General features: G+C 48.9%; 1 protein-coding gene and 2 long non-coding RNA genes across 7 annotated transcripts in view; 2 read left to right on the top strand and 1 right to left on the bottom strand.

Moving 5' to 3' along the window:
• The first annotated feature begins 3,617 nt into the window (after positions 1-3,617).
• Positions 3,618-25,984, top strand: part of LOC148391508 (uncharacterized) — a 29,925-nt gene continuing 7,558 nt past the window's right edge. The window contains exons 1-3 of the long non-coding RNA XR_015861013.1: positions 3,618-3,963; positions 8,809-8,893; positions 13,819-13,939. This is a non-coding gene — a long non-coding RNA (uncharacterized LOC148391508). The remainder of the gene's footprint in view (positions 3,964-8,808; positions 8,894-13,818; positions 13,940-25,984) is intronic.
• Positions 8,329-24,682, bottom strand: map7d1a (MAP7 domain containing 1a). Of its 5 annotated transcripts, XM_088387935.1 has the most exons (20): positions 22,383-23,095; positions 19,995-21,781; positions 19,751-19,915; positions 17,739-17,807; positions 17,356-17,376; positions 15,497-15,660; positions 15,237-15,342; positions 14,940-15,044; positions 13,641-13,763; positions 13,416-13,561; positions 13,205-13,335; positions 12,463-12,704; positions 12,112-12,346; positions 11,835-12,015; positions 11,260-11,364; positions 10,693-10,743; positions 10,556-10,613; positions 9,888-9,945; positions 9,559-9,805; positions 8,329-8,859 (listed from the first exon to the last, which is right to left on the bottom strand). In XM_088387935.1, exons 4-20 carry the CDS (start codon positions 17,800-17,802, stop codon positions 8,803-8,805), a joined length of 2,094 nt encoding a protein of 697 aa, XP_088244061.1. In that variant the 5' UTR covers positions 17,803-17,807; positions 19,751-19,915; positions 19,995-21,781; positions 22,383-23,095; the 3' UTR covers positions 8,329-8,802. The 5 variants fall into 5 exon arrangements, with proteins under 5 accessions (XP_088244061.1, XP_088244057.1, XP_088244060.1 ...); XM_088387931.1 differs by lacking the exons at positions 19,995-21,781; positions 22,383-23,095 and adding an exon at positions 24,352-24,682; XM_088387934.1 differs by having other exon boundaries at positions 19,995-23,095.
• Positions 17,912-24,363, top strand: LOC148391510 (uncharacterized). The gene is made up of 2 exons (XR_015861014.1): positions 17,912-23,496; positions 23,624-24,363. It is a non-coding gene; the product is annotated as an uncharacterized LOC148391510 (long non-coding RNA).

Genomic DNA, 25,984 nt, shown 5'->3' with positions numbered 1-25,984 from the left:
GGCCCGGTAGGGGGTTATGGAGACGAGCACGCATGGCAGGCAGACAGCTGGCCCGTGGCTCCAGAAGTCCTCCGTGATCACCGACCCCCCCATACACACCGTGGCTATAGAGTCAATTATCACCTTCTCCGTATTACGGCCAAGCACTCGGATGGCACCGGCGCTCGTCAAAACTCGCACGTCAGCTCGAAAAATGGGGGAAACCAAAGACGGCTGCCACCAGAGCCGCGATTATGAGCAAAATCCCGATTTGATTCGTGGGCAAACGAGGAGATAAAAGTAGAGCACGGCTTCACGAGCGTGCAATTCCTCCATACCACATAGCGAGGAGCCTCTGTCCCAGACGTGCTTTTGGCATGTCCAGTATCATTTGGACTTTTGACACCTAAGATCACAAAGGGGTGTCCCGGTTTTCCTCTCTGACCGTCTTCTTTGAACTGACTTTTTAAGACCTAAACCTCCTGCAAATGGAGTGTCGCTCTAATGGGGTGGTCTTCCGATCCAGTCTAACATTAGTGGTCAGTCAGAGTGCATCATCAAGTGATGGAACTGTTTCCCAACGATCTCCAGAGTGGAGGTTCTATTAAATGAGGACCTTGGGAATTTGAAAATAGGAATGGCAAGACAAATGTGTGACCCTCAGCCCATTGGAGCAAGAGGTCGAGCTTGCCTAGCTGTCATTTTCTTCTTAACGCCATCAGATGTACGGAGGCCGGGCAGCAGGTGCTGCTGGCAGACAACCCAGCAGTGCCACTCACGGGCTAATAAATGACCCGTACTAAGTAGAGGTCACCTAGGTCGTGCCGCACCTTTTGCGGCATCTTCACAAACGGCTCGTGCAACCGGATCCCCGTAGCAGGCTCTGGGGTTTGTTACTCAACGCGGCTTACGGGAAAGCCTTCATTAACTGCGCGGGCAAATTGACATTTTAAAGTTGGCGTCGGAAAGTACGGTTTTATAATTGGGTTGTATACAAATAGTCTCAGCTCATAGGTGGACATAAAAGACGGCGGCGGGCGCATTAGCTCGCGTACGGGATCCGCTCGCGGGAGTTGGTGATGCATGCGGAAAAACACTTAGACAGCTGCGCCAGACCGACGCAATTGAAGACGGCCTTCACGACAGCTGAGGCTGCCGCAATCTGTTACACCAGTCAAAAATAAAAGAAGGCACCTATCTCCAGTTTTTCTCTTGGACCTTTTGTTCGCTTGCTATACCAACTTGGGTAGTTCTGTGGTCTACCAAGGGTAAAATTAGTCTGTGCAAATGCGCTCAACCTTTGCCGCGGAGCTATCGGCGGTTTCACTTACAGTGAGCCCGAGGTGGCAAAAAGCACTCGATGAAACTCAGTACTTGGATACAAAGCAAAAATCCAAGTCCGGTAACATATTTGCACTTTGCTACACTTTCATGAGAACCCGAGAAGACAACCAGGAAATATGAATTTGCTTGCTTCTTTGTTTTCACCCCCTCTTGGTGAGTAGGTTGTGCGACATGTTGTTTCTCATTGGTTCGTCTTCAAATACCCGCACACGCTGACGTACGTCTGGTGTGTCCAGATGGCCTCTGCCAGCTCAATTAAAGAGATGCTTCAACGTTTTAAGTCCAAGCAGCTGTGGATTTCTGCGAGTTGACACTCTTGCTCTAAGTAGACGTGAGCAGACCCGCAGTAAACGCGTCACGTTTAGGCTTTTCATTTCTTTGCGCTAGCTAGCTAGCGTAGCTTATCGTACCAGCCGGCTAGCATAATCGCTCACTGACACAATGTTCATTTGTGTGCGCTAATTAACCTTGGCTTGTTTGTTCCCATTGCTACTCCTCCTTTTTAATCATTCCGACCCCCTCGAAGGGATTCAAGTGAACCTTTTTGTTCAGTTAAATGGAAGCAGATGGCTCCCACGGAGTTTCTTTCGTATGGGGGCAGACGCGCGTGACCATACCGAGGGACAGCGAAATCAGAAAACAAACAACACTGCCGTATAAATAAAGCAGCAGGCAGGCAGGGTAGCCCAAAAATGTTTCTTTGGCGTACCGCAATGAGTCACAAACGTACATCAGCTTGCATTTGTGTCCTTTAGCTAACATGTGCGTGGGTTGGGTGGCAGGCATTCTTCCAAAACAGTTGACGCGCAAAGATGTTGGCCGGCCTCACTGATTTGGGAGCTGTGCTCAAGTTTGGGACTTTCTACCACCTGCTGACTGATGGTTTCATTCATAGATCATACAAAATTGAAAATCAAAAATAGTTCTTTAAAATGCAAATGTTTAAATACAGCTTTTCTGCAGTGAGTTGGCGATTCTTTCCGACGCGGACCACACTGCGCTAAGTCGCAAAATGAAGTTTGACAATTTGACCGTTTTGTCAGTCCCAACGCAAATCCTTCTGTCCAGTCAACAAAGTTCCCAGATTCAACCCTTTCCTGTTTGGAACGTACCTACAAACTCCTTTTTGGCCGCGTAATAGAAGACTTTCGGTGGCGCCCTTCCATTTGCTTTGGCTTTTGCGACCCGACGGCCGAACTGAGTCGCATTTGTCCCGCCGTCTCCTTTGCGTCAAACGTCTCGCCGTTGTGTTTCTGCTCAGCCAAAGCAGTAAAGCTGGCGGCGGCGCGAAGGCGTGTTAGCAACCCGCGGACGAAAAGCACTTCCCGTGCATGTGCAGAGTCGCTGGAACTGAGCGGCCGCAAGCCCCAAGCCCACAACTCCTCGCACCGTGGGCCAAACAGGATGTTGTGTGATGTGCCAGGCTGTAACGACCCAGCTGACTGGACCTGTTGACTAACTCGCCCTGGTGTTAACACACACTCACACACACCAACTTTCCATCTTTGCCTTTTCTTCCAGGCTCGGATCGAGCTGGAAGAACTGCAGCAGTTTTTATCTGATTTATTCCTATGACTAATGATGATACGATGAAAGACTTTGACACACATTGCCAAGAGTGAGAGGATCAAACAATGAAATGATGGTATCAGTATCTGACCACAACAAATGTTGGAACTTACCTTCAGTATAACTTTTCCAAGTGACCTAGTGCACCCTCTGCTGTTTACAAAAATATGTTTAGCGCTTTGTTCCCTTACTGAGCTAAACGGTGACCTCAAAACCAAGGTACGTAGCGAAGCATGACTCGCCAGGGTGTCTTTTGCCATTAGGCCTCGGTGCAGTCAAACATGCGGCGGTCCGTGGGCCGCATCGCCCGTCAAGCGCTATGCGGTTAAGCCATGACAACTTAATAGCACCAAACATTATTTTTGTTGTCTTGTACTTTCGCAGTCCAGTTCATATTATGCCCGTCAGACTCAGCTCTTTTTTTTTTTTTTTTTTTTGGGGAAAAATACTTTTCTTTCTGCCTTCATTTGAATTTCTTCTGGCATTTCTGTGAGAGAAAAAAAAATGACCTCACTTTAAAAGCCATTGACATGTTTGCCAAGGAAAAAATGGTTAGCTTTGAATAGAACTACTGTTCTCTTGTGTTCTGTATCCTACTCGACTGCTCTGCGGGTCCACTTTTGTGGGTGTTGGTTCTACTCCAGGTTTGGCTTAAGTGGCATTTCCCCTCCCATTTTTTTTCTTCTCCCCTCTCTGGTCTGCGGACACGTGCGCTGGGTGTGTGTTGACTCGAGCAATGTACAGCCGCCATGTTGTTGACCCACATGCTCATCGGGAGGGCTTCCTGCCAGAGAGCCAACAATGTCGCCTCTAAGACTTAAAGGGGCTCAGGGAGCTCCACGCTTTTACGAATAGCTAAAGTGACACCCTACACTTCTGTAAATGCGCTGGATACTCTGAAAGTCTTTTTTCTCATCATGGAGATTAAATCCTAGAATGATGAAATCAAATCTGGGTCTGAAGAGGAACTTGAAGAACTCCAATCATCCATTTGTCAATTTTCTATTCCATCGGTTCTCAAACGAGGGTACCTGGGGTCCTCTGGGGTCCTCGAGGATGGTGAGCTTGGCCGTAAGTAAATGTATCATTTATCGACGGAATGTCTAACTGGCTGTCTGTGGTTTTGAGAAGACACTTGTTTTCACAAAGTGTTCCGGTCTGTACGCAAGAATTTTCCATAGGGGCTCGCTCGTCCCAATCTTTGAGCGCAAGCGCCATTAACCGGGCTTTCATGCTTCGATGTCTGTTCTGACCCAGATCTTAGCTGCAATGGCTGCCAAGGTCCAAAAGACTCCGGTACAACACCCAAGTCCCTTGACTCTGCAAATATCGCTAAGCACCACGGATTTGCTGTACTTTTTGTGTGTTCCAGTTTCGAGCAAGACCTTGGTTCACGTAAACCTGGCTTGGTTCCTCTCCTCAGAGAAAGATCCGTTTGGCCGAGACGAGCAGGATTTTGTTTTCGGTCCAGAGATTTTAATGATCCCCAGGAGGCTCGATAGACTTTTGGACTATTGTGTTTTTTATGACCAGTCCACAGCAGCGGGGGAAGCTCGAATTAGAAGTCTGGACCTCTTCGTCCCCTCTCCTCCCCAGGCGCTCTTCTCAACACAATGCTGACTTGGTGCTATTTTCACACCAGATGAACAACATATGGGGAATCTGACAATCTGCCATTTGTGCAAAAATGGCATCGTAGCTCAATTTGAATCAGATACCAACTCACCGTGATGATTTTGGCTAATTTCAAGCAAACGGGAAGCCCTTTTTTTTTTTTTTTCTCATGCTCCACGGAGCTCCTCTGACGCCACAGCACTTGCTTATGATTAGAATTGTTTAGCTCTGTCAAAACTGAAATGAAAACACCACATGCTCTGCTCTACCCGCAATTACACCAAAGCTACTGGGAAACATTTTGTTGATTGGAGGAAAAATGTTCAACTCTGAATATTATGAACAGATTTATTTCAAGTACTTTGAAAAAATATTGTTTTGTTTTTTGGTTTATGTTTGGCATCAATTTTTGTTGCTGTTTTGCACGACAGCCAACATCTTGCACTTGTCCGACCGCATTTCCTGGTGCGTGCCAGCCCTCGCCAACTACGTACTTCCTTATTTGGCGAGACACTAAAAAGTCAAGATGTGAGCCACTTGTTGGGATTAGATAAGGGGAAATTCGACTCTTTTATTTAATGAGCCCGCTCACGGCAGACATGTCTACTGAATTTCAAAACTTGCTTCGGGGGCTGCTGCGTCCATCTGCTTTTCAATACTCGCCACATACAGATGAGTGTCGATCCAAGTGGATGCCTTATCCAGAATCCCCTCCATGTTTACTTTTACTTTTTGCCCAGGGTTACATTTAATGCACATCGCATCTGGTGCCAATTCGACGACAGCAAAGCTTTCAAAGTCCTAAGAGTAGTTTCTGGGACGTCCCACTTGTTGGGATTTAGAGCCGCTCACTTTAAGTCTCGTGAGATTTGCTCGCAGTCGGGCAAGATGCGCGCCAAAGTATGCAAGAACTCACGACACATCCTTCCTTCCTTTGCTTTTTTTTTTGCATCGTAACGTTCAGACTTCATTCTGCGTTGCTTTTTTTTTTTTACATCTTACGTTCCAGACTTCAACCTTCTTTCCTTTCAACCTTCCTTACATACATTTTGCTTTCCTTTCCTTCCTTCATCCTTCCACAAGTCGATGTACAAAGTGCGCATAGTTTTGGCCCCCGATGTATGCCTTTTTTTTTATTTTTTTTAATAGTGCAATTTTGAAGCATGCGTCCAGGCTCTGTCAGCAATCCGCCTCCAGTTCTTTTGACTGAAGCGCAGATCTGAGTTAAAAAAAGTGCCCAGTCAGCATAAAAGCTCCGGGCGGTCGTCTCGCATCTGAGCATGAAGAAACTAAAAAGTGAAAGAAAAAAAAAAATCCTCCTTAGGTTACTTTCCAGTTGTCGTGGTGAGAAGCAGCTGTCTGCGATGTCCCCGTGGGGAGAACATTTAACACTTCATCATCACCACCACAATTTGCCTTTTGAAAGTGAACGCTTAGTCATTTGGGTGGACATTTTTTTCTTCTCTTTTTCTAATGAAGCAAACAAGCCGAGCGAGAGCCAACACCACGTCATTGACCAGCTGCGGGAGTCTCACCTGGGCCTTCAAGGAAATGTCATTCTTTGGTTCTGGCTTTCGGGCTGAACCATTCCGTCCGTCCGCCCGCCCGCCCGCTTCATTGAGTTGATCTTTGACTTTGCGGTGAAACAGAATGCGTTTACACTGCCCGCGTTGACAACTCGGGGTCGTGATGCTACTTTAAACGAGATCATCTTGCCCTCCCCGGCCGGCTGTTGTCGCGTGTCACGCCAACGCACACAATTGTGAATTTTTTCTGGCGAGAGTCTCGTCACTTTTGCTGCTTTAACGTCGCTCGCCATTTTATGTTGTACAAACCGAATTTCATGTTTTCACGTGAAGGTGGCTCCAGTTTGGTGTTTTACCATCAATCATCTGAGAACAGGCAAATGCGTCAAGAAGGCTTTGAACCCAGAAGCTCAGAACTCAAAGGCAGATGTGCTAGCTCAAATGAAAGTCACTTTTATCATAAAAAAGCGACAACAAAAAAAATGTCTGCTTGGAGCTTGAATAATTTATGGTTTGCAAATGTGTCTTTGTTGTTGTTGTTGGTGACAAGAGGCTTCAAAGTCGTAATCGCGACGGGAAACAGCCGAGCCCTCGCGTCTTCATGTGGTCGCCGGGACAAAAAGAAAGGTGGCGGAGGTCCAAGAACAAAGGGGGGAAAAAAAAAACCCAACATCTGGTGGTCTCTCCCACAATCGGACAACTTGTGTTACTGCGAGAGATCCAGTTTCCGGTCCTGGAGTGGCGCGAGTCCAAAGGCCCGAACGGCCGGTTTCGCTTTAACGTGTAGTTCACATTCGTGTCCTGTCAGCTAAAAATAACGGCCAATGCGAGACGCCAAACCCGAAGCTGCTCGTGATTGGCGGGGAGCATCTGTGACTCACAGCTGCGTCACGATCTAACCGATGGAAAATTGAATGCGTCTTAAAATTGTCAAATGTGCACGACTCCTTGAATTTATTTTGTTCATTTTGATGACGTTCCCTTGAGATTTAGCAGCGTTCTTTAAAGTTTGTTTTATGATAACATATCTGCGCAAGTCAGCACATTCCCACCGAGCTCAGAAATAGACCAAAACAAACAGAAAGCACGAAGGTTTGACCTTTTTTTACATGTCGGGTTCTATTTTTACCCCCATCTGACCATGCACCCTTAATCCCCAACTCGCCTTCAGACTAAACACCTTTATGACAAACGGATTAAAATATTTCCCAATTCATTTATAGTAGCGACATTAACATAGCCCGAGCTTTGTCTTTTTTCCAAATGTCACGTAACAAAATAAACAGTAACAGCCATCGTTCGCAAAACAAATGTTGGCTAGTCCAAATAAATCTGCCGCCGCCTCTCCTGAGCACGCGTCCACCTCAGACTCCTGAAATACGCATCCCGGGCGAGAGTCATCCAAGAGCACTCGGACTGTGACAATACCCCCCCCCCCCTTTTGGATGGAAATAGCCCCCACGCTTGGACATCCAACTGCGGCCTCTCCCTCGCCTGTTGCCGAGCGGATACGCTGGGGTCGGGTCCAGGCAGAAACACTCGGATGGATGTGACGTCCTCACGACGAGCTCTTATCTTATCGCCCAACGCTCTTGTTAAAAACGGGGTCAACAGAACACATGGTGGTCTTCAGCTTGCAGTTCAAAGACCAATTAAGTCTTAGATTCACTTAAAAAGGATGTCCGACAAATGTTTCTTACCCCTAAAATGGAAGTGGCAAGTCTTGTTTTGTGTCCGCCAAGCCCACCCGCTTAAATTCCACTCTTATTATCGTTCCGGCCTTCGTCTGTCCCCGACGCACAACGGAAAGCTCAACGCAACTCGGCCTCACTTAGTAGTCCCTAAAAATAGAGCCCTATAATCCTGCCCCCCCTCCCGCTTCTTTCAAAGTGCATTAGCCAGATCAGTGGAGCCCATCTTGGCACTCTCGGGAGGCCACCGGTCATTTAACGGCGTCCGTGATATATACGCAAGAACATTTTTACTAATGCAAGTCAGCTGTGTGGAAGACTGGAACTGCTTGGGCTTATGACCCGATTGACTTCCAGCTGCTACTACTGCTGTACTTTTACTATAAAACTTCCTACACGCGGAAAGTTTGAGGCAGCTTTAAATGTAACGCTTTAGTGAGACTTCAATGACCATATTTTGAAACGAGAGCTGATGCCGCGCTGTTTCCAAAACACTCAAAGTTGGCAGACTACTTCCTGGTTCATGAGCAATACCATTATGGTTGTGAAGGGGTGTGGATGTTGTTAGGCATTTTTATTCTTCTCTCAATGAAAGCAACAACGGAGACGCTTGAGTTTTGTCTTTAATAAGACGTGTTAAACGACTCCTCATGGAGCTGACAGCGCGCGCGCACGTCCAAATATATTCCGAGCGCGTCGGCGCGCTCACACAAATCAGTCCGGAAAAGCACATGAGCGAACACTTGAGTCATGCACGTCTGTCATTATTTAAAACGAACAAAAAAACCCCCATCTTTTGGCTTTTAAATAGCAGAATAAATCTGTATACGGATTTGCCCTTTACAGATGCGTGACTTCAATTTTGTTGAAGCTGTGCGCTAACGTTATTGTTATGATTGCATCTAATGAGTATTTGAATAGTGCGCTTGTTTGCATCCCTCATTTATTTACACACACAAAAATATTCCCCTTCAGTTAAATACAAGCGAATGATGTGTAGCGTGTCCGCAGGACGAAGGTGCGCACGCCGACTTGAGCTCCAAAGGCGGAAAATAATGTTTTGTTTTTGTTTGTTTTCTTCACAGGTTGCGTGAAAGGGGCTGGACACTGACGGCAACTGCCGGATCACAGCACTTCTGGAAGAAGGAGAGGCAACATGGAAAAAAGATGGTAAGAACAAACAAGACATTTAAAAGAATCTATATTGTAATATAATTTTCCCTTGAAAACGAAGGAATTTCTCTCCGATTACTCTTATTCGGTCGGGGAAGTTGTCCCTAAAGACTTACGAAAAATGCCTTTCGCAAATAAAAGACAACAAGTAGGAGTTGTTCTGTTTCGAATTGAAAAAATGCAACTATTTCTAAATTAAATGACACTTTTACACTAAAAGGTTTCTTGAACAAAATGCAACAAAATTTCGTGAATTGAGAAATTCTAAAAAATAAAAAATCACTTATTGGATTCTTCTTGAAAAATAAAGCCTTTTTCCGTCTCCAAAAATCTGACTTTCCAACATAATTGAAAAGACGTTGCTCTAAATAACCATTCAGCATTCTCTAATTTGTAACTCAGTAAGTATTTAATCTGTCAAAAAGCCCTCTCACGTATTCGCAGCGTTACTGGAAATAGCTGTGGACTCGTCGCTTAATTGCTTCAGAGTCGGTCGGGTTTCTAAGCTCCCCAGCCCACGGATCGGGTCACCTCATCACTTTTGCCATCCGAGGAATTTTACTCTGGAAATGTGCCCAAGTCAAAACGTGTCACCATCCCTCCCAGCTCAATCAATGAGCTCCTTATTTCAAGCGCTAGTGTTGGAAACAAATTCTACCTGCCACGTGCTGCGCCTTAAGCGGCGCCGCTTTCTTCACAAAGGCGGCGTCATCGCCGCCGCCGTCGTCGTAGGCCAGGATGTCGTGGCCGTCAGCCTCGGAGCGCCCCCGCGCGCCGTTGGCGGCGTTGATGATGATATCCTCCACCAAGTGCGCCGCCGCCGCCGTCGCCGCGTCCACTTTGGCCGATAAACCGTTGCGCTCGCGTCTGCTGGACTGGAGCCCGTTGAGCTGAGTTTGGCCCGGGGGGCTGCCGCAGGGGAGGACACACGCAAATATGAAATTGTCAATGATTTTGGTTCCATGGCAACGAGGAAGGCGTTTGGCGTCACTTTTGTCTGCTGTGTCCGTGTTCCGTCTTGTTGTTGTTGTCCGTGTTGAGCTCGCATTCTGAAAAGCAAATGGAAGCAACACGTTTAACACCGCCTTGCAAAAATATGCATTCAATATGTAATCCCGAAATGGACTATTTTAGTTTGGATGATCAATAGCAATAATGTACTTCATGGAAAATGGTTCTTAAGGTTTGATTCCAATCTCAAGACAGATCGGCACACGCCAGGTGCTAGATTTCAGAAGAGCAGCACGATATTTAAAATGAAAAACATTGAATTGATGTGCCCAACATAAAACAGTAGGACATTGCACAAACGCCGCTCGCGCTATTTTTATGATACAAAGCAGCTGTGTGGATCAACTTGACACGTGCGCTCCTGTCATTTACGCTTTCCAAAGTAAATGCGGGTGAGCCCACTCTTCCTGGGCCCCGGGCTTTCCGTCCAGTCGAGCAGAGGCGGAGAACGCAACGTGCAGCTGCGCCGGATATCGGAGATGCAATAAACAAAAGCGCAGCGAGCGAACCAGGCCGCTTCGCTAACCAGGCCGCTTCGCTAACCAGGCCGCTTCGCTAACGGTGGCCGATTGAATTATGACTCGGCTCAACGTGACTCATTGGTAAGAATCGCATTATTATCATCGGTGACCGTACGATGTCACTGACCTTTGACCTCTTTCCCACTCTCCGGATGCGGCTCTGGCAATGCGCATTTCGTCTCCTTCTGCAGAGAAAAATGAAAATAGATTCAGGGCAAATATCGTAGTTCCTTCACGATGAATCGTGTCTTTCATCCGGCGTACCTTGTCGCTTGCCTCCGATTTACGCGTCCTCTTCATAATCTCCTCCAGACGCTGGGAAAAGTCACAATTCACCACAAATTTGTATTATGTATGTTATCATTCTTATTCCACTCTAAACAGTGGCTTGTCAATATCACTTGTTCCCCACCATATTTATTTATTCTCATGTTGTTATTCCTCGGAACATTCCGGATTACAAAATTCCCTTGTGGAGCGAAATGATCCTAACGCTACCGCAGAGCGTTGACTGAATTTGCATCCTGGCCTTCCGCCCTTGCGAGCCTATGCCTCTGACCTCAGATGACCTCCAGGCGCACCGAGTTTATATTTAACTCTCATTAAAGCGGCTCTATTAAATGACAACATGCCGACAGCTGATGAAGCAAGCTTGAGACATCACTCATCTGAGTTCCCGGGAATCGGCAGAGAATACGATATCTCCTCCAGTGGGAGGGCTTGTTTTCACTTGATCAGCATAGCGGTGTCATGTCAAGGGCTGCGTTTTGGCATGACGAGGCTGGCGGGGAAACGGTTAACAAAGCCCATGGCGAAGAAGGCCGAGCCTACCTTTTTCCTCTCCAGCCTCTCCTGCTCCTCCTTCTGGAAGTGCTTGTCCCTCTCCAGACGCTGCTTCTCCGCCTCCTCGCGAGCTTTTGCCTCGGCTTCCTCTTTCTGAGGACAGAATCCAAGATTTTTTTTTTCCTTTTTTTAATTCCGAGCCGAGATTTGAGCCAAGTCGGCACGCCGCACGCCGGGTGTGGCTGCACAGTGATCGCTCGTCCGACCGCAGAAGCGATATTTCGGTGCTGGAAAACAACTTCTTTTACGAGCATACTTACTTAGGTTGTCTTTCTCTAAATAAATGAGTTCAACTCAAAATGTAATGACTGTAAGGCCACAAGAGGGCGGCAGAGAATTGACACAAACATTTTCTCTTTTGATTTTTGAGAAAAAAAAAATTCATACGATGTTATTGTAATATATATTGTTGTCATTCATATGATCTTTTATTTGTTTTTGTTATTTTGATGAAGTAAACGTGTAAAAAAGAAAAAATCCCAAAGTGAACACAAGCCATTCTGTGACACCGGTTGCTTGACTCCCAAGTTGTTCCAATTTCAAATCTCTCAATCGGCGCCTACCTGCTTTTGTAGCCGAACGTTCGCCTCCTGCTCGGCCACGGCTCGCTCCCTGGCCTCCTCCTCCTCCCTCATCCGCTGCGCCTCATCCCTCCTCTGCTGCTCCTCGGCCATGGCTCGCGCCTCCTCCTCTCGCCGACGCCTCTCCTCCTCCTCCCTGGCCAGGCGCTCCTTTCTCAGAACCCTGGAAGTCCAAATGCATCGGGAACGGACGCTTTCATTCAAAATGGAAGCGGGCCATCACGATGAACTTGCTTTGAACTCTTCAACTCCATCCGACCTTTCCTTCTCCTCCTGCTCTCGGCGTTCCTCCTCCTCCCTCTCGCGTTGCTCGCGAGCCTGCCGCCGTTTCTCTGCCAGGATGCGGGCCGCCTCCTCTGGGTTGTTGGTGCCCGACATGGGCTTGGGGGACGGCGCCGCCGCCGAGGGAACGTCCTTGATATATGGCTCGGGTGACGGCGAGGCAGATTTGCTGGAAGCCATTGAGTTTCTGACAGCAGGAATCACAGGAGAACCTAGGAGAGAAAAAACAAAGGATGACCAAGAGTTGATGGACGCGGCCACACCGTAGACAACAATTGATGACATGTGACAGGGACACGTTGTTCTACTGCTGCATGCCGCCACTCACGCCGACTGTGGTTCTCCGGGGTGCTTGGCCTGCAACGTTCCCTCACTCGCTCCAGCTGGACGGGGGAGGAGGTGCGATGGTCCACCTTGGCGGGGGTCCTCGCCCTCCTGGGCCGTCCCTTGGGGGTCGACGGGCTGCTGCGTGTGGAGGGGGGCCTCGGGGAGGCGGCGGGACTGGGCGAGGCGGTCCTGCCTTTGGGCACGGCGGGCGATGACGCCCGCGGTCTCGATAGCGGACTCGGACTGGACGATAAACGCAGTCGATGTTTTAGAGCGGCGTTCGGACACGCGAAGCAATAGTTGAGCCAGATGAAACCATTTGTTTAACTCTCTTAAAGTCGAGACTCAATGCGGGGGAAACATGACATCATCCGTTGAAGTGCGTTCTGCCATTAGCGATGACATCACTCTCGTTTTGGCCTCGGGCACCGACAACTCACTCGTGCTCTTTGTTCGTCCAGCCAAAGGAAGTGAATGTGTTTTTCCCCCCCCACCTCCCTCGGATTGCATCCCTCTGTCATTTATTGTGTGGCCTGGGGATGAAAGAGCCTCCCCCCCCCCCCTTTTCATCTCTGCTCTGCACGAAGCGTGCACACTGAAGAGTTGTAACACGTGTTTGTGATCATACCACTGACAGCTGTGCATTACCAATTTTAAAATCCTGCTTTTTGTAAATCGTCCATTTTGGAATGCACAAAAGCTTGTGCTGGGCGGAATTCTGCCTAGCAACACTATTTTCTTACCTCAGGTCTGCTCTGTGTCTCATGCTGGGAAGCGATTGCCTCTTCTTGAGGAACTTCTCCTTTGTCAGGGCATTTTTCTCTTTCTCGTTCTCCCGCTCCTTATCTTTCTTCTCCTTTTTGGTTCTGTCCATCTGTGCCACACGACAGAAGAAGAAAATCAACATACCGTGCGTGTGTGTGTGTGTGTGTAATGGCTCTGCGTGGACCGTACGGGTGTGGAGCTCCGTCTGTGCTGGCGCTGGGTGATGTCGGGCGTGCTGGACGTCACCCTCCAGCGCTCGGAGCAGCGCTGGTGGGGCTGGTGGGCGCACAGCGTCAAGGGGCTGGCGGACGACGAGCGGGGGCACAGCGGGGACTCTGCCGAGGATGACATCCAGTTAGGCAAAATGGAATCCAACTCCAAAATAGGATCGATTGGACCGAGTGTCCGACGTACGTCCGTCTTTTCCGTTCGGGAGCACGCTGGCGGCGCTGCGGCTCCGAGCCAGGAAAGACAAGGTGGGCGTCATCAGGCGGTCCACGATGCTGCTCTCCCACGGGCTCAGGGCAACGTTACGGGCTGCGAGATGAAAGAAAAACAACAACATTAACACCTGTGTCTCGTGTCGTTACAGGGCTGCCTCCAATCGTGAACCGGTTTGACGTCTGAGCCAATTTTTGATGAATCCTGAATCAATTCTGGACATGGAACCGCAATACACCTCGTAAAACTTCGAGGACCGACCACACAAAGGGGTAAATACGTAAAAGAAGAATATCCACTGGAAGGTACAGTTCAAACTCAAAGACTTTTTCTCTGGTGAATGTTCATTTCTTTTTTTCCGAGATGATGTCCGGTTGTTAAACGAATGACGTTTACGCAGTTGGTGGCCATAGTTTGCGCACCCCGTTTTGGTTTCCATTCGAGCAGTTATGAGTTTCAGGTCATCTGTGCAAAAATATTGCTTGTACTAAAGTTGACAGTTTATGACTCATCTTCTTTTGGGCAGTCGGGATGCCATGTGGCACCATGCTGCCTCCAACAGGTGAGTTACGGTACTACTTGTTCGGGGATTGCCCCGGCCGCGTATATTGTGTGTGGTGGGCGGTTGGTCACATGGCAAGTTTGAACTCAAACGTAGACGTGCATAAAAAATCGGTTATGATGTGAAAAATCTGAATGCGTAATTGGCGTTCAAGCCGAGCAGACACTCGAAACAAAACATGAGAAAGGAGCTCCAGGATGGAAAGGAGCCCAAGAGTTGAGTCGGAAGTTTGCGTGTCTAGACAGTGACTCATCACTTTTTTAGCAGCAGCAGCAGCAGCAAACGTACTTGGCGTCTATTTTTATCAGCAACACTTTCCCCCTGGAATACTTGATCCACCGCGCCCCAAAATGCTGACTCACTCGCTCACTTGACTTAAGCGGATGACAGTATAGTCAGGACACGGGGAACGGAAATCACCACAGAATGAAGCAACCACAAGATGACACGCACACAAAACGCAATCATGCAGAAGCTGCGGAGCAGAACCTCAAACTTCAGTTCTGAAACGCAAAGGGAAGCGGTCGGTCGGTCGGTCGGTCGGTCGGGGAAAACGTGTCCGGCATCAAGCACGATTGGAATCAAACTCAAGGAGGAAGTAACTGAAGGATGAAATGACACTGATGGTTCCCAGGCGGTGGTAGGATCGGGATGGACACATTTGGGGTTGGGGGTGGGTGCTTGCTTGCTCATTCCAGTCGCAGCCTTACTTCTGCTGGGGGAGTTCCACAGCGTGGCCGAGGACTTGGAGAGACGCTTGTTTAGGGCCGAGTCCACGTGTTTGGGCAGGTTGACGGTGGAGAGAGAGCATCTGCCTGAGAAGCCAAGAGAGCGCCACACACATTCACACACAAGGTCGACTCCCTTGCGCCAGCGGCGCAAACTGCCACGAAAGCTTCTCAATCCGTCGATGCAATCGAAGGGCGCCCCAAAGGCACGTGTGGTCCACTTCCTCGTTGCACAGATTCCCTCTGGGCTCATATTGACTTCCCTCCTGGGATACTTACTCTCTTTCTGGTTGGCGTTCTGGTTGCCAGCCCAGGACCACCTCTGTTGGCGGATTTCGGCCCACGTCTTCTTGGCGGAACGGTGGATGGCTGCCTCGTAGCGTTCCTGGAGAGCAGATATGCCAGATGAAGAAAGTCTTTGTCATTATGAGCAACGGGCTTGACGGCGGGACGCCCACGGAACGCAGTTTGGACACCTCCGCATAGTCTCTTTTGAGGATATGTGCCAGTTGGAACCCGGCGGCCGTCACCTCACCCACCTTGTTCTTCTCCAGCTTCTGCTTTTGTCGCTCCTCAAGGGCGGCCCGGCGTTTCTCCGCCAGGACGCGTTGCTCCTCCAGCCTCCTGCGTCGTTCCTCCAGCTGCTGCTCCCTCAGCTGCTGTGCCCTCTCCTCCTTCTCCAGCCACTGGCTCTTCTTGGCAGCTGAGGTGAGGAGAAAGACGAGAAAGCGGCCCCAAAAGGTCAGAGGAGCCCTGGATGAATGGCGAGGCCTTACTATATGAAAAGGTTTGTGGTGGTTTTCACTTCTGAGAGACCTGACATCTGTTCCAAGTACTTCAAGCTCAAGGTGGGTGGGATTCTGTTCAACGTCAAAAGACCCTCACATCTGCAGCTCTTTGGAAAATAGATCAAATGATTTCCTACTTCTCACATCAAACTTGGACTTCAGCATTGAGCAGCATACTCTGAGACGGAAACTAAAGGCTTCCCTGCTATGAGCAGAAGACTCTTTTTGACAAAGGCTTGATGATGAAACCAAAGCAACTGATTGTCAATTTTGGGAACTTTACATTTCCCATTGTAATGACATCCATAGAAATGAAAACAATGTTTAGTTTAATAGTCGACGTGCCTTTGAGCTGTACGTCTGAATCGCTTTCATTTAAGACCAAGTAAAAAGTCTTTCCTGACAGTGATCAATGCTGCCAAGTCCGCTCCCGATTCCGCAAAACGAAGCCATTAAATAATCATAAGCGGCGGACGTCTCTTGAAGTGCCCGCCCCGCCCCGCCCCGCCCTGCCAGGCGCAGACAGGCGCGGCGGCGGCGGCGGCGGCTTCCGTGCACGTCTACAAAAAGCCCGCAGAAGACACGTCCAGTAAGTCTTGTTGGACGAGCCCTCCCTTTAAGATGATGGTGTCAACGCAAGCTTTGGAGTGATCTCTCCTCTGACTGAAGGCATTAGATTGTTCCCATCTGGCGGTGGCGGTTCCTGACCCTGCTGATCCCCCAATTAGATTGATCCACATGGCTGGATTAGGCCACAAGACACCAGTGAAAGTGGCGGACTTTAAGGAATCAAGCTTTAGCAGAGTGTAAATTGAATTCACCCTTGAGGGATTAAATGGAGGTATTATGCTTGAGTGCATGATCGTCAACATTATTAAGGTCAGTCAATTTATTTTCAGCGGCTGTTTTTTTTTTTTTGAGATGGAGCAACGAGACGTTGAAAGTCAGGCTAACGTGTGACCCGCTTTTGGGCTTTGCCATAACAGGTCAAGGATCCGTTGGTCTGGTTATTTTTGTAACTTCCTCTGATAGAAATGAAGTTAGCAGTGAAGACACTCAAGGTTCAAGATGACTCACGGAAGATGAAATCCATCAATGGCCCAGTGGAATGAATGATACTTGGATGTTCACAATGTGGAAAGCTTCAGCTTCTTTTGCAAAATCAGACTAACAGAAGCGTGACGGTTGCTTTCAACACAACAAGGCGGCAAACATGAGAGTTTGCAACAAGCGACTTCTCACCGCCTTACGGAATTGCTCCAGACACAAATGTCTCTGTTGCACCTTCCAGAAGGTGGAAGGAAGTTTGCCACGTCATGCTCCGTATAAACATCAGCGACATGAGGAAAAGATGGAAAACCGACAAGGGATGTACCAACCACTCCGTTAGCGGGACGGGCAAAATGACCAAATCTGCCAAATAAGTCCTTCATCTAAATTGAAATAAAGTCTGCAAGATGCCAGCTCAGTGAGTGTTGTTAGAAGAAGGTTGGCTTTTTGCTGTATTGCCCAGCACCCTTCACAAGATCTACTTGGATTGGGTGACATGGAACCAAATGAGCAGGGTGGCAGACGATGTCTGAAGCACCTTGTACACAAAGGTCACTTACCTTGTAACTTGCTCAGCTCTTCTGCAGGGGGGGGAGGGAGGGAGGGAGGGAAGGGGTGAGAGAGAAGACAAGCAGCTGTCAATCATGCAAAGCAGTGCGCTGTGTGGCGACCAAAAGATTCCGATTTCAAACCAAGTCAAATCAGCCATTTCGAAAGGCGTCATGTGTAAAATATTCTTTTGTATTCAAACATTTGGGCCTCTGGAATGCAGGCCATCAAGTAGTGACTTAGTTTGGATTGTGTTTTAGTGCACAGGCAAGCTCATGCAAGAATGTGAGTGAGCGAGCGAGCGAGCGAGCGCACATGCATTTTTGTGCCTCTTTTGGCCCTACCACCAGGGGGCGCGCTCATCCCGCACAAAGCCGCCCTTGTTGCCTCTTACCGAGATATTTGGCTTTTTCCTCTCGCCTCTCCTTAGCCAGCTGCTGCCTCTCCTCTGACTTCATGGTGTCTGAAATGAAAGGATGCAGTCAGCGTAGCGTAGCGTAGGGTAGGGTAGGGTAGGGTAGGGTAGGGTAGGGTAGGGTAGGGTAGGGTAGGGTAGGGTAGGGTAGGGTAGGGTAGGGTTTGACAACCTAGGCGAGCTCTATGGCCTGCCAGAGCAATTTCTTATCCTCCTCAGAGAACATGAAGCTGAAATGACAGTGATATTGTCTACTATGTCCATTTAGCTACGTTTTTACCCTAGGCGGTCAAGATTTCGATGCCACTTATTTGCACTGTCAATTATTTAAAAATACAAAACTATTGCATGTGAAGCAATTTACAGACGAAGCCTGGCTTCCATTTGTATGTGGCTCTCTGTTATGACAGTGGTGGAACAATGTGACAAATCTAAAATGATTCCTAATGAGAGGATACGTACGTAAAGTCCAGCTTGACTGCTCGTTCGTCATGTCGCTTGTCACTGATGATTAAAGTTAACAGTAAGTTCCAGTGCACATTTTACACTGACAGCGCTTACATCCACAACCATACGATGACGTAGTTGACGAAACGCGATTCTAAAAACACGTCCGTGGGATTTGAATGAGTTGTTAGTAAGCAAAAGACCGCAGGGTATTTTTGTCTCACTGGGGGGACCCCCTATCCAGATGTTCCACATCAAACGCAAAGCAACATCTGCACCTACCTAGAAGAGGCGTCAACTGTAAACAATATGCCAGGGGAAAAAAATGACCCACTTTGGTATTTATAGGACTGTGGAAAGCCCACGTGTGAGGTGCAGCGAGGTGCTGCGTGCACATCGTAACATCACGTGAGCTATGGGAAACTGCAGCCACTTTTGGACTCCAAGCAAACAGTCGCCGCAAGTCACCTGTGATCTGAGATAGTCGTTGCGCTTGCGACCTCTTTTGATGTCAAAAGAGAGGTGTTGATTTGGAAGTGGCGTTGTTTTCCTGGAACCCCCATTTTTTGAAAAATCTCCACCATCAATTTGCCATACAGCTTGATGGTCATCGAATGTGAAAACAGAAACACTTTTGCGCCCTAATTATTTCCAGAGAGAAGATGGACGGGAACAATCAAATCAGTCAGAGTGCCACTCGAAGCAAACGGCCGTTGTCAGAGCACGGAACGGACCACAAAAACAGTCTCTCTTCCCGCTAATCGCCTGACTATTCACTTGGTCTAATTAAGGGGGCTACAGAGTGCCTTCCCCCTTCATACTTCTCTGGGGAGCACAAAAGCCCACAATTAAGCAGCTTCACAGCGCCAGAAAAGGAGCCACAAGGACAAGGAGGTCATTTCTTGTTGTTTTCATTTGGGGGGGGGGGGACGCAACCGGTTTATTTCTCAGAAAAGGCAACGAGACGGCTACAAATGGATTAATGGATAAAAGAAAGAACAGAGTGCAGAGAGAAAAGAAGCTTACATTCTCAAACTCCTCCAACATGTTTTCTGACCAAGTATACAAGGCCTGTAGGCTGCAGGAAATCAGGGTATCCCAAAATTGCCGACACTTTGGGAAGTTTGGGGAACACCTGTCACTTCTCCCGCAATCATCGTTGTCAAATCAAACCGGACATTGTGCGTATTACCGCCAACTACGTGAAACATTCCCGAGGGCAACTTGTGACCGACCACCACTTTTTGACACTCGGGTAGGAATGGAAAGCCGTTGTAAAACGAAGACCCCCCCCCCCCCGCCATATCTAGTTTCTTGTGTTGATTTCCGTATAAAATGGCAGAGAGTAATCTTCAAGATCCCCTCTGTGTATTGGATTTGCCGCAGGTCTGAAAGCAAATGCGGTCTCTCACGAGAGCACTACCTCGCCTCAAGAGAGCTGAGCTCACTCTGGCAAAGTGCAAACGTTCTAGCACGCATTATCAAAGTTTCAAGCCAGTCCATTACGAGTCTGATAGAACCCGGTGAACCCTTGGTGCGTTTACCTCTCTTGGGCCGCGGGGCAGGTGATGCCGGCGAGCCGGGCGTTCTTCGGATCACGTCAGCTTTGGTCGGAGCGGTCAGTTTCTTGGCCGGCGACGCCGTTCTGTCGCGGGGGATGCGGGGACTGCTCGCCCCTTCTGGATCGGGCCTGGTCTTCTTGTTCAGTGCTTTGCGGAGAGATGATCCAAAGAGAACATCACAGAGAGAAAACAAGGGGTAAATGACCAGGTTGCGAGGGATCTGAACCTGTCGATCCTCATTCCATTTGCCGCTCAACTGCAGGTGCTGACGTCAGCTCTCTCGGCAGCTCTGCGTTGCAAACGTGCGGCGAGGAATGTCTTTGGGGATACTTCGCTAATCTCCCGTTGGCCGGTCGTTGGTATCATCAACAATAACTGGGCTGGGTTGTCAGGGATGATGACTCGCACTTGGCAGGCCGCTTGAACGTGAATGTCCAACTTAAACATTCATTTGGCTGCCGTCGGACAGCTCCGACAAAAGCCACCCCCGCGGGAGGGACGCCGGGCTTTGTCCGGCCCGCGCTGTACCCCTTGTGTTCGGCTCGGGAACCCGGTTTGACTAAACGCTGCGGCGATCGTCTGTAAATGATTGTGAGATTTTTGGCTGAAAACCGCACAGACGCTAGGAGGCTGTCGCACGGAGAGGGAGGGACGGTGAATCGCAGGGGAGATTTACGTACGACGCCGTACGAGGCTGCGCTATTGAACAACTTGCAACCAATGGCGAGCAAGGAGACCGCCGCGCCACTCCAGAGGCGCTCTTTGCGCCGACGACACATTTGCATTGGATGCACGCACTCCTTCTGGAATCATGAAGCTACACAAACGGCGAAAGCCCAAAAGAGTCTGCGGGTTAGGGGTTTGAGCAATCGGGATGTTTTAGATTTGTTTTAATGACGTAGTCGCTGCTGGCAAACGGATAGCGGACATGGATAGTACTGGTGCCCATCTTGTATTTGAGGGTAGCCTTCAAATTCCGAAAGGTGCGGCACCCTGGATCTGCGTAATCCCGTTCAATTCCAGATGATTAGAGGCATTCAGCGAGATAGCAGGCCTGAAGAAAAAGCTTGTCTGAGCTCATCGAGGCGCATGCAACAAAAGCTACGTCATCGCTCACTGATGACCCCCGCCGCCCAGACCGGAACCGGGCCTAGCTTTCAGGCCCCACGAAAGAGTTCATCTGGTAGAGACGAGCGAGACTCTGCGAGGCTTCTCCTCTGTGACAAGCGGGACGCTATTAACTAAGCATTCCTCTGGCGGCCATTCTCCCCGACAAGAGACGATTCTTTGTCGTCTCAACTCGCCGCAGCCAAAACATCGCAGTGGCTGGAACGCCGCGAGTGAATAACGGCTGACGTTCTTAGTGTCACTTTGGAAGTAGAGCTTTGCCCAAGACCGCAACGGGACAAGTTTTCATTCCGCCCTTCGGAGTCTGAATCCAGCGTGAGGGTGACGAAGAGGAATGTCACATAGCGCTGCTACCGAGGAGGTTGCGGAGACAACGACCAATGAAAGTCAAAGAGATCAGGGAGGAATGGAAGCTGGGAGAAATCAACTGCTGCCGTTTGGCGAGAGGGACTCTAACCAGGCCTGATTTACTGTATGTAGCCTCTGCCAAGCGCCATAGAAAACAGATGGAAAGTCGTGTCAATATAAACAAATGTGTGCTGGGCCAGGACATTCGTGAGATTGGGGCAATCTTGTGTGCTGCTTTGAGGTCTTACGCGCGCATGAATTTGCTCAGGTGTGCTAAGCAGGATGATGAAATCAACAACCCGTGAACTGCTTGTGTCCTGTTGTCGCACGCTTTATTTACATCACGGCGTGCGGATGGACTGCTCCGCCGTGGGGAGAGGTGGGGGTAGCGACCCTCTCGTGACTTTCTTCTTATTCATCTATGTGCACCAAAAGCATCCAAGGTGTCTTCATCAGAACCCGCGGGGCTCGAAATGGCTTCGGAGAAGGTTCGGGAATGCTCAGCACGCATCGTGTGAGTTCAGTGGTCCCCTCCAGCTGAAGGTAGCGAGGCCCGAAATGGAGAAAATGGAAGGGTTAGGGTTAGGGCCCCTGCAGAAGGCACATGGATGCTTGCGATGCATGCATGCATGCATGCATGCATGAGCGCAGACCTCAACCTGGCAGGTTGACCGACAGCAGGTGCCGAGAAAAAAACTCATCGAGGGTTTACGGTAATCGCCTTCATGTACTTGCTTGAGCTGACACGATTCATCGAATAACTTGACACCGCTCGAGAAATGTATACGAAATCATAGATACAAGGAAACTTTTCTAGACAATTCTTGTGCTGATTTGCAGCATGTCCTTCCTTGACATGAAGGGCAATCCAAAGACCCTGGTTAAAACTGGAACAACTTCTAACGCTGTGCCACAGTGAAAGCGATTTCTCCCAAATCCAATTTCACGGCATATTGTTTTGCCCGGGTCGGCTATAAATACCCGCCGCTTTATGCGGCGCGCTCCCGGCAACGGAAAATTCATAACCGGCGCAGAAATATGCACGTTAATGATGAAGTAACGGAAAGGTCCAAATTAAACATGCATCGCCGCTGGACGAGACCTGGCCTATTCATGAAGCGCTTCCAGCAAGACTTACCAAAGAAAACATCATAGTTGGAATAAAACAAGAACATTGGAACGAGAAATGCAACTGAGGCAAAAAAGGGCATCGGCCAAACGGCGACAACAACAACTTGGAAAACACAAGATCTCATTGGGGATAAAACGAACGGGACTAATGAACGAGCTCATCGCTTTAGCCTCCCCCTGCTGTTTTGTCCCTTCTGCTGCCCCCAAAAGAGGATGACGTAAGGGGGGGGGGGGCAAAGGGGCCCAGACACATAGGAAGCGCAGTGCAAACAAGTCAGCATTGATCCTGGCCGGCCGTCCGGGCCAGCCCGTTTGTTTAAAGGTCCAAAGTAGCTGACTGATCATTCCGTGCACACCCCGACTGTATTCAGAACTTGGATTATTTAACACAAACTACCGTTGCAGGATGCGACTTGGATTATTAGCTAGCTGAAGCAAATCTTGACAACGCTGTTAATAGGAAATGATACAATGCGACTTTTTCCATCAGTTGACCAAAGAATGGAACACAGAAGACTCCTTTCCCTTCTGTTACTTTGGACAAAAAGCTCATGCGACCATGCATCGCCTCACTGCACAATTAACCCTGACAGCGACAATTATGTGGATTTTTGTCTCCCCCACGTGAAAGGCCGGCAAAGGCTATCATTTGATGACACGAAGCCGCACGTGGCCTCGTGAAGTGACATAACGGCTGATGATGACCAACGATGACAACGTATACAAAATGTGAGGCCTGCCCGCCTGCCCGCCCGCCTGCCTGCCTGCCTGCCCTTCAGCCAAACAGGAAGTGTTCTAATAATAGCCGCGATTGAGGTCTGGTGACAGAAGAGCACTCGGTCGGGGGATATTTTCAGACGTGTTGGAAAGAACACGTTTCAAAGTCCAGACGTCCTCAACCGGAGCGAGAAGGCCAACGACTGATGATAATTCGTATGTGACAGAGACGAAGCAGATGCCCCCTGACACAACATGCCGTGTCGAACGAGCCGGCCTGTTAAATCAGACATAAGGGGACAGACAGCATGATACTTTGGCGCTAACAGCTGTGCAGCATCTTGCAAGGCATTCGAGAACGCTGGGAAGTCGGAATTATCTTATGCGGATCCGGCACGGTGTGGGTACGACCGTCGACGCTCTTGGTTAGCTCGTCGTTGGCGTCGTGCGCTAACATTAAGCTAGCCGACGGCAAAGTCATTTGATTGTTTTAAATAGACAACATGTAATTCTCGACTTTCTCTTGCTTAGTTTGACAGCAAATTTGAGTTGATAAGCCGTCCTTCCTGCTTTTTGTTCTGAAGAACTGGACTGGCCGTCCTCAAAGATTCCCAACATCAGGGCGGAGTCGGATTCTCTGATGGGACGCCAAAGCATGCCGACCTAACCCAACTTCTACTTCCCATCAGGAAGCAAGTTTCCTTGTTGTCGTTGGGTCACATTGTGAATCCAGTCCCCCCCCCCCCTTTTCCATTTACCGGACGCAGGCGACGTGTCGATCCAGAATGCTCGGGCACGCGTAAAAACGAGATCATCTCGCAGATATGGTTAATTCATCTTTGTAGGGGAAGAAGGAGGCGTCACATGTTTCTATTTGCACAACTTAAGATGGAAATGAGTTGCTTGATAACCCGGACTTGTCAACCAGAGGGTGTTTTTGCACTGCATCTCTGAGTTGCAAATATTTGGGCAAATGTCCTTGAGTGGCTCAGCAGCATTTAGGATGCATCATTAGTTTGAAGGAGAAGGGGGATGGGAAGACACATGACCGACCTCTCAGTGCAAATTGGGTTTTTGGAGAGAGACTGATATGTTAAGAATGCTTCAGAAATTGTTGAAGAACACCACCACCCAGCCAGCATCCACGATGACGATTCATCATCCCGCTTTGCAAGTGTTCCACCCTCGACGTTTCCGCTCATTTAAGAGCAGCTAGCCCTCTACTCCCAAAGTGCACCAAAATAAAGCGGACGACTTACGTGTTTCTGATGCTCTGTAATTTTGCTCCATTTCGGCGGCCGTTACGACAGAGTCTGACGTCGCCTTATCCAAGCACCGGCTCCTTGTCGCCCGGCAGTCGGCTCATCCTTCACGCAGGACGGGTGGGAGAACTTGGAATCACTTGACAGAGGTGTCCCGTAGCTTCTCGCAGCGAGCGGGCAGGCAATGAAGCGATTAGATAAACAAACCCTGGCTGGAAGTATTTACACACAACAGTGGGCGTGAATAAAGAATCTTGAAAAACGGAGACAGAGAGCGAGAAATTCCTCGCAGTTCGCTTCGCTGCAGCTGATGCTGAGCTCCGGTGGACTGACCCCTCTGGCCGAACTGGACCGTACCATTGCAATGAGGGGGGAGCAAGGTTAATATCAAGGAAGTTTCACTTAAGAATTTACAAGGCCAAAACACATGCACACTAGTATAAGATACGCATATGCCTCATGTATTTGAAGTCTTTGGACTGACTTTGATCGTTTTCCCCACCAAAATGAATTTACTCGTGAGACCGAGCCCCCATCTCCCCCTTTAAATCGGTTCCTCCCACCGCTGAACAACAATGCATTGTCGGCTGCTCCCATTGAATGCAAACTTCCAAATGCCTTTACTGCAGAGGTTCTCCCCCAAAACTTTGGAGTTTTTCCAAGCATCCCCCAGAATCGACTCCGTAGCAATCGATTTGTCTGAACCAAAATTCAAATGTGCCGACAACACATTTGTATGAGTTTTTTGAATGAAGTTAACACGGTCTGTCACGTCCAACTATTATTCGCAACAATACCGGTGAGTCAACTCGTCATTACCTACTTTAATACATTCACGTGCTTTTCCAGCCAGCCTGCTCTTTGTATTCGGCATCCTCTCAAACAAGTGTTGCTACACAATTACAATGCGAATGCATCTTTGTTACGTAACACTCGCCGCCGCCTTCGTATTTACCACCTGCGGATCTCTTGAGGCATCTGCCAAGACGGGGGGGCGGCGAAAGTGAGGATGATCGGCACGCTTGGGAGGGGACCTCGGTGGGGCTCTTTTGTGCAGCTGTTGAGCCGTGCTCGACCCCAAAACGCATCACCCATCCCCCTGCTTAGCCACCTGTCACTGCAACTGGATCAAGTCAAGGAAGGGAGGGGGACGCATCCATTCTGTGCGAGTGCCTCTGCATGCAGGAAGTTGAACACCGTGACCCCCACCCCCGTCTTGAATGAAAGAGCTCAGTTTTGGAGGTGCAGCTGCACTACACACACACACACACACACACACACACACACACACACACACACACACACACACACACACACGTTTCGTGCGAGTGAAGGGGAACAGCGTCGTGATTGCATCAGTGCGCATGCTGAAGGAATGAAGGCAAAAGGATGGGGCAATGCCACTTGAGGAGAAGAGAAACGTCATGGCTAGAAGGAGCAGTAGAGATAAACAAAATCAAATGTCACGGGGACCTCTGTTAACATTTTCAATATTGAAGTTTGTTATCAAGACATTGATTGATTGATTGATTGATTGATTGATTGATTGATTGATTGATTGATTGATTGATTGATTGATTGATTGATTGATTGATTGATTAGGAGGAGTGCATCAGTGCTATTGCATAAT

The sequence above is a fragment of the Syngnathus floridae genome, chromosome 10 (genome assembly GCF_059516105.1).
Source record: "Syngnathus floridae isolate MCC-2025c chromosome 10, RoL_Sflo_1.0, whole genome shotgun sequence".
NCBI lineage: Eukaryota > Metazoa > Chordata > Actinopteri > Syngnathiformes > Syngnathidae > Syngnathus > Syngnathus floridae.
Note: the sequence above shows the minus strand (reverse complement) of the source record. Positions and strands in the feature narration are given on the sequence as shown.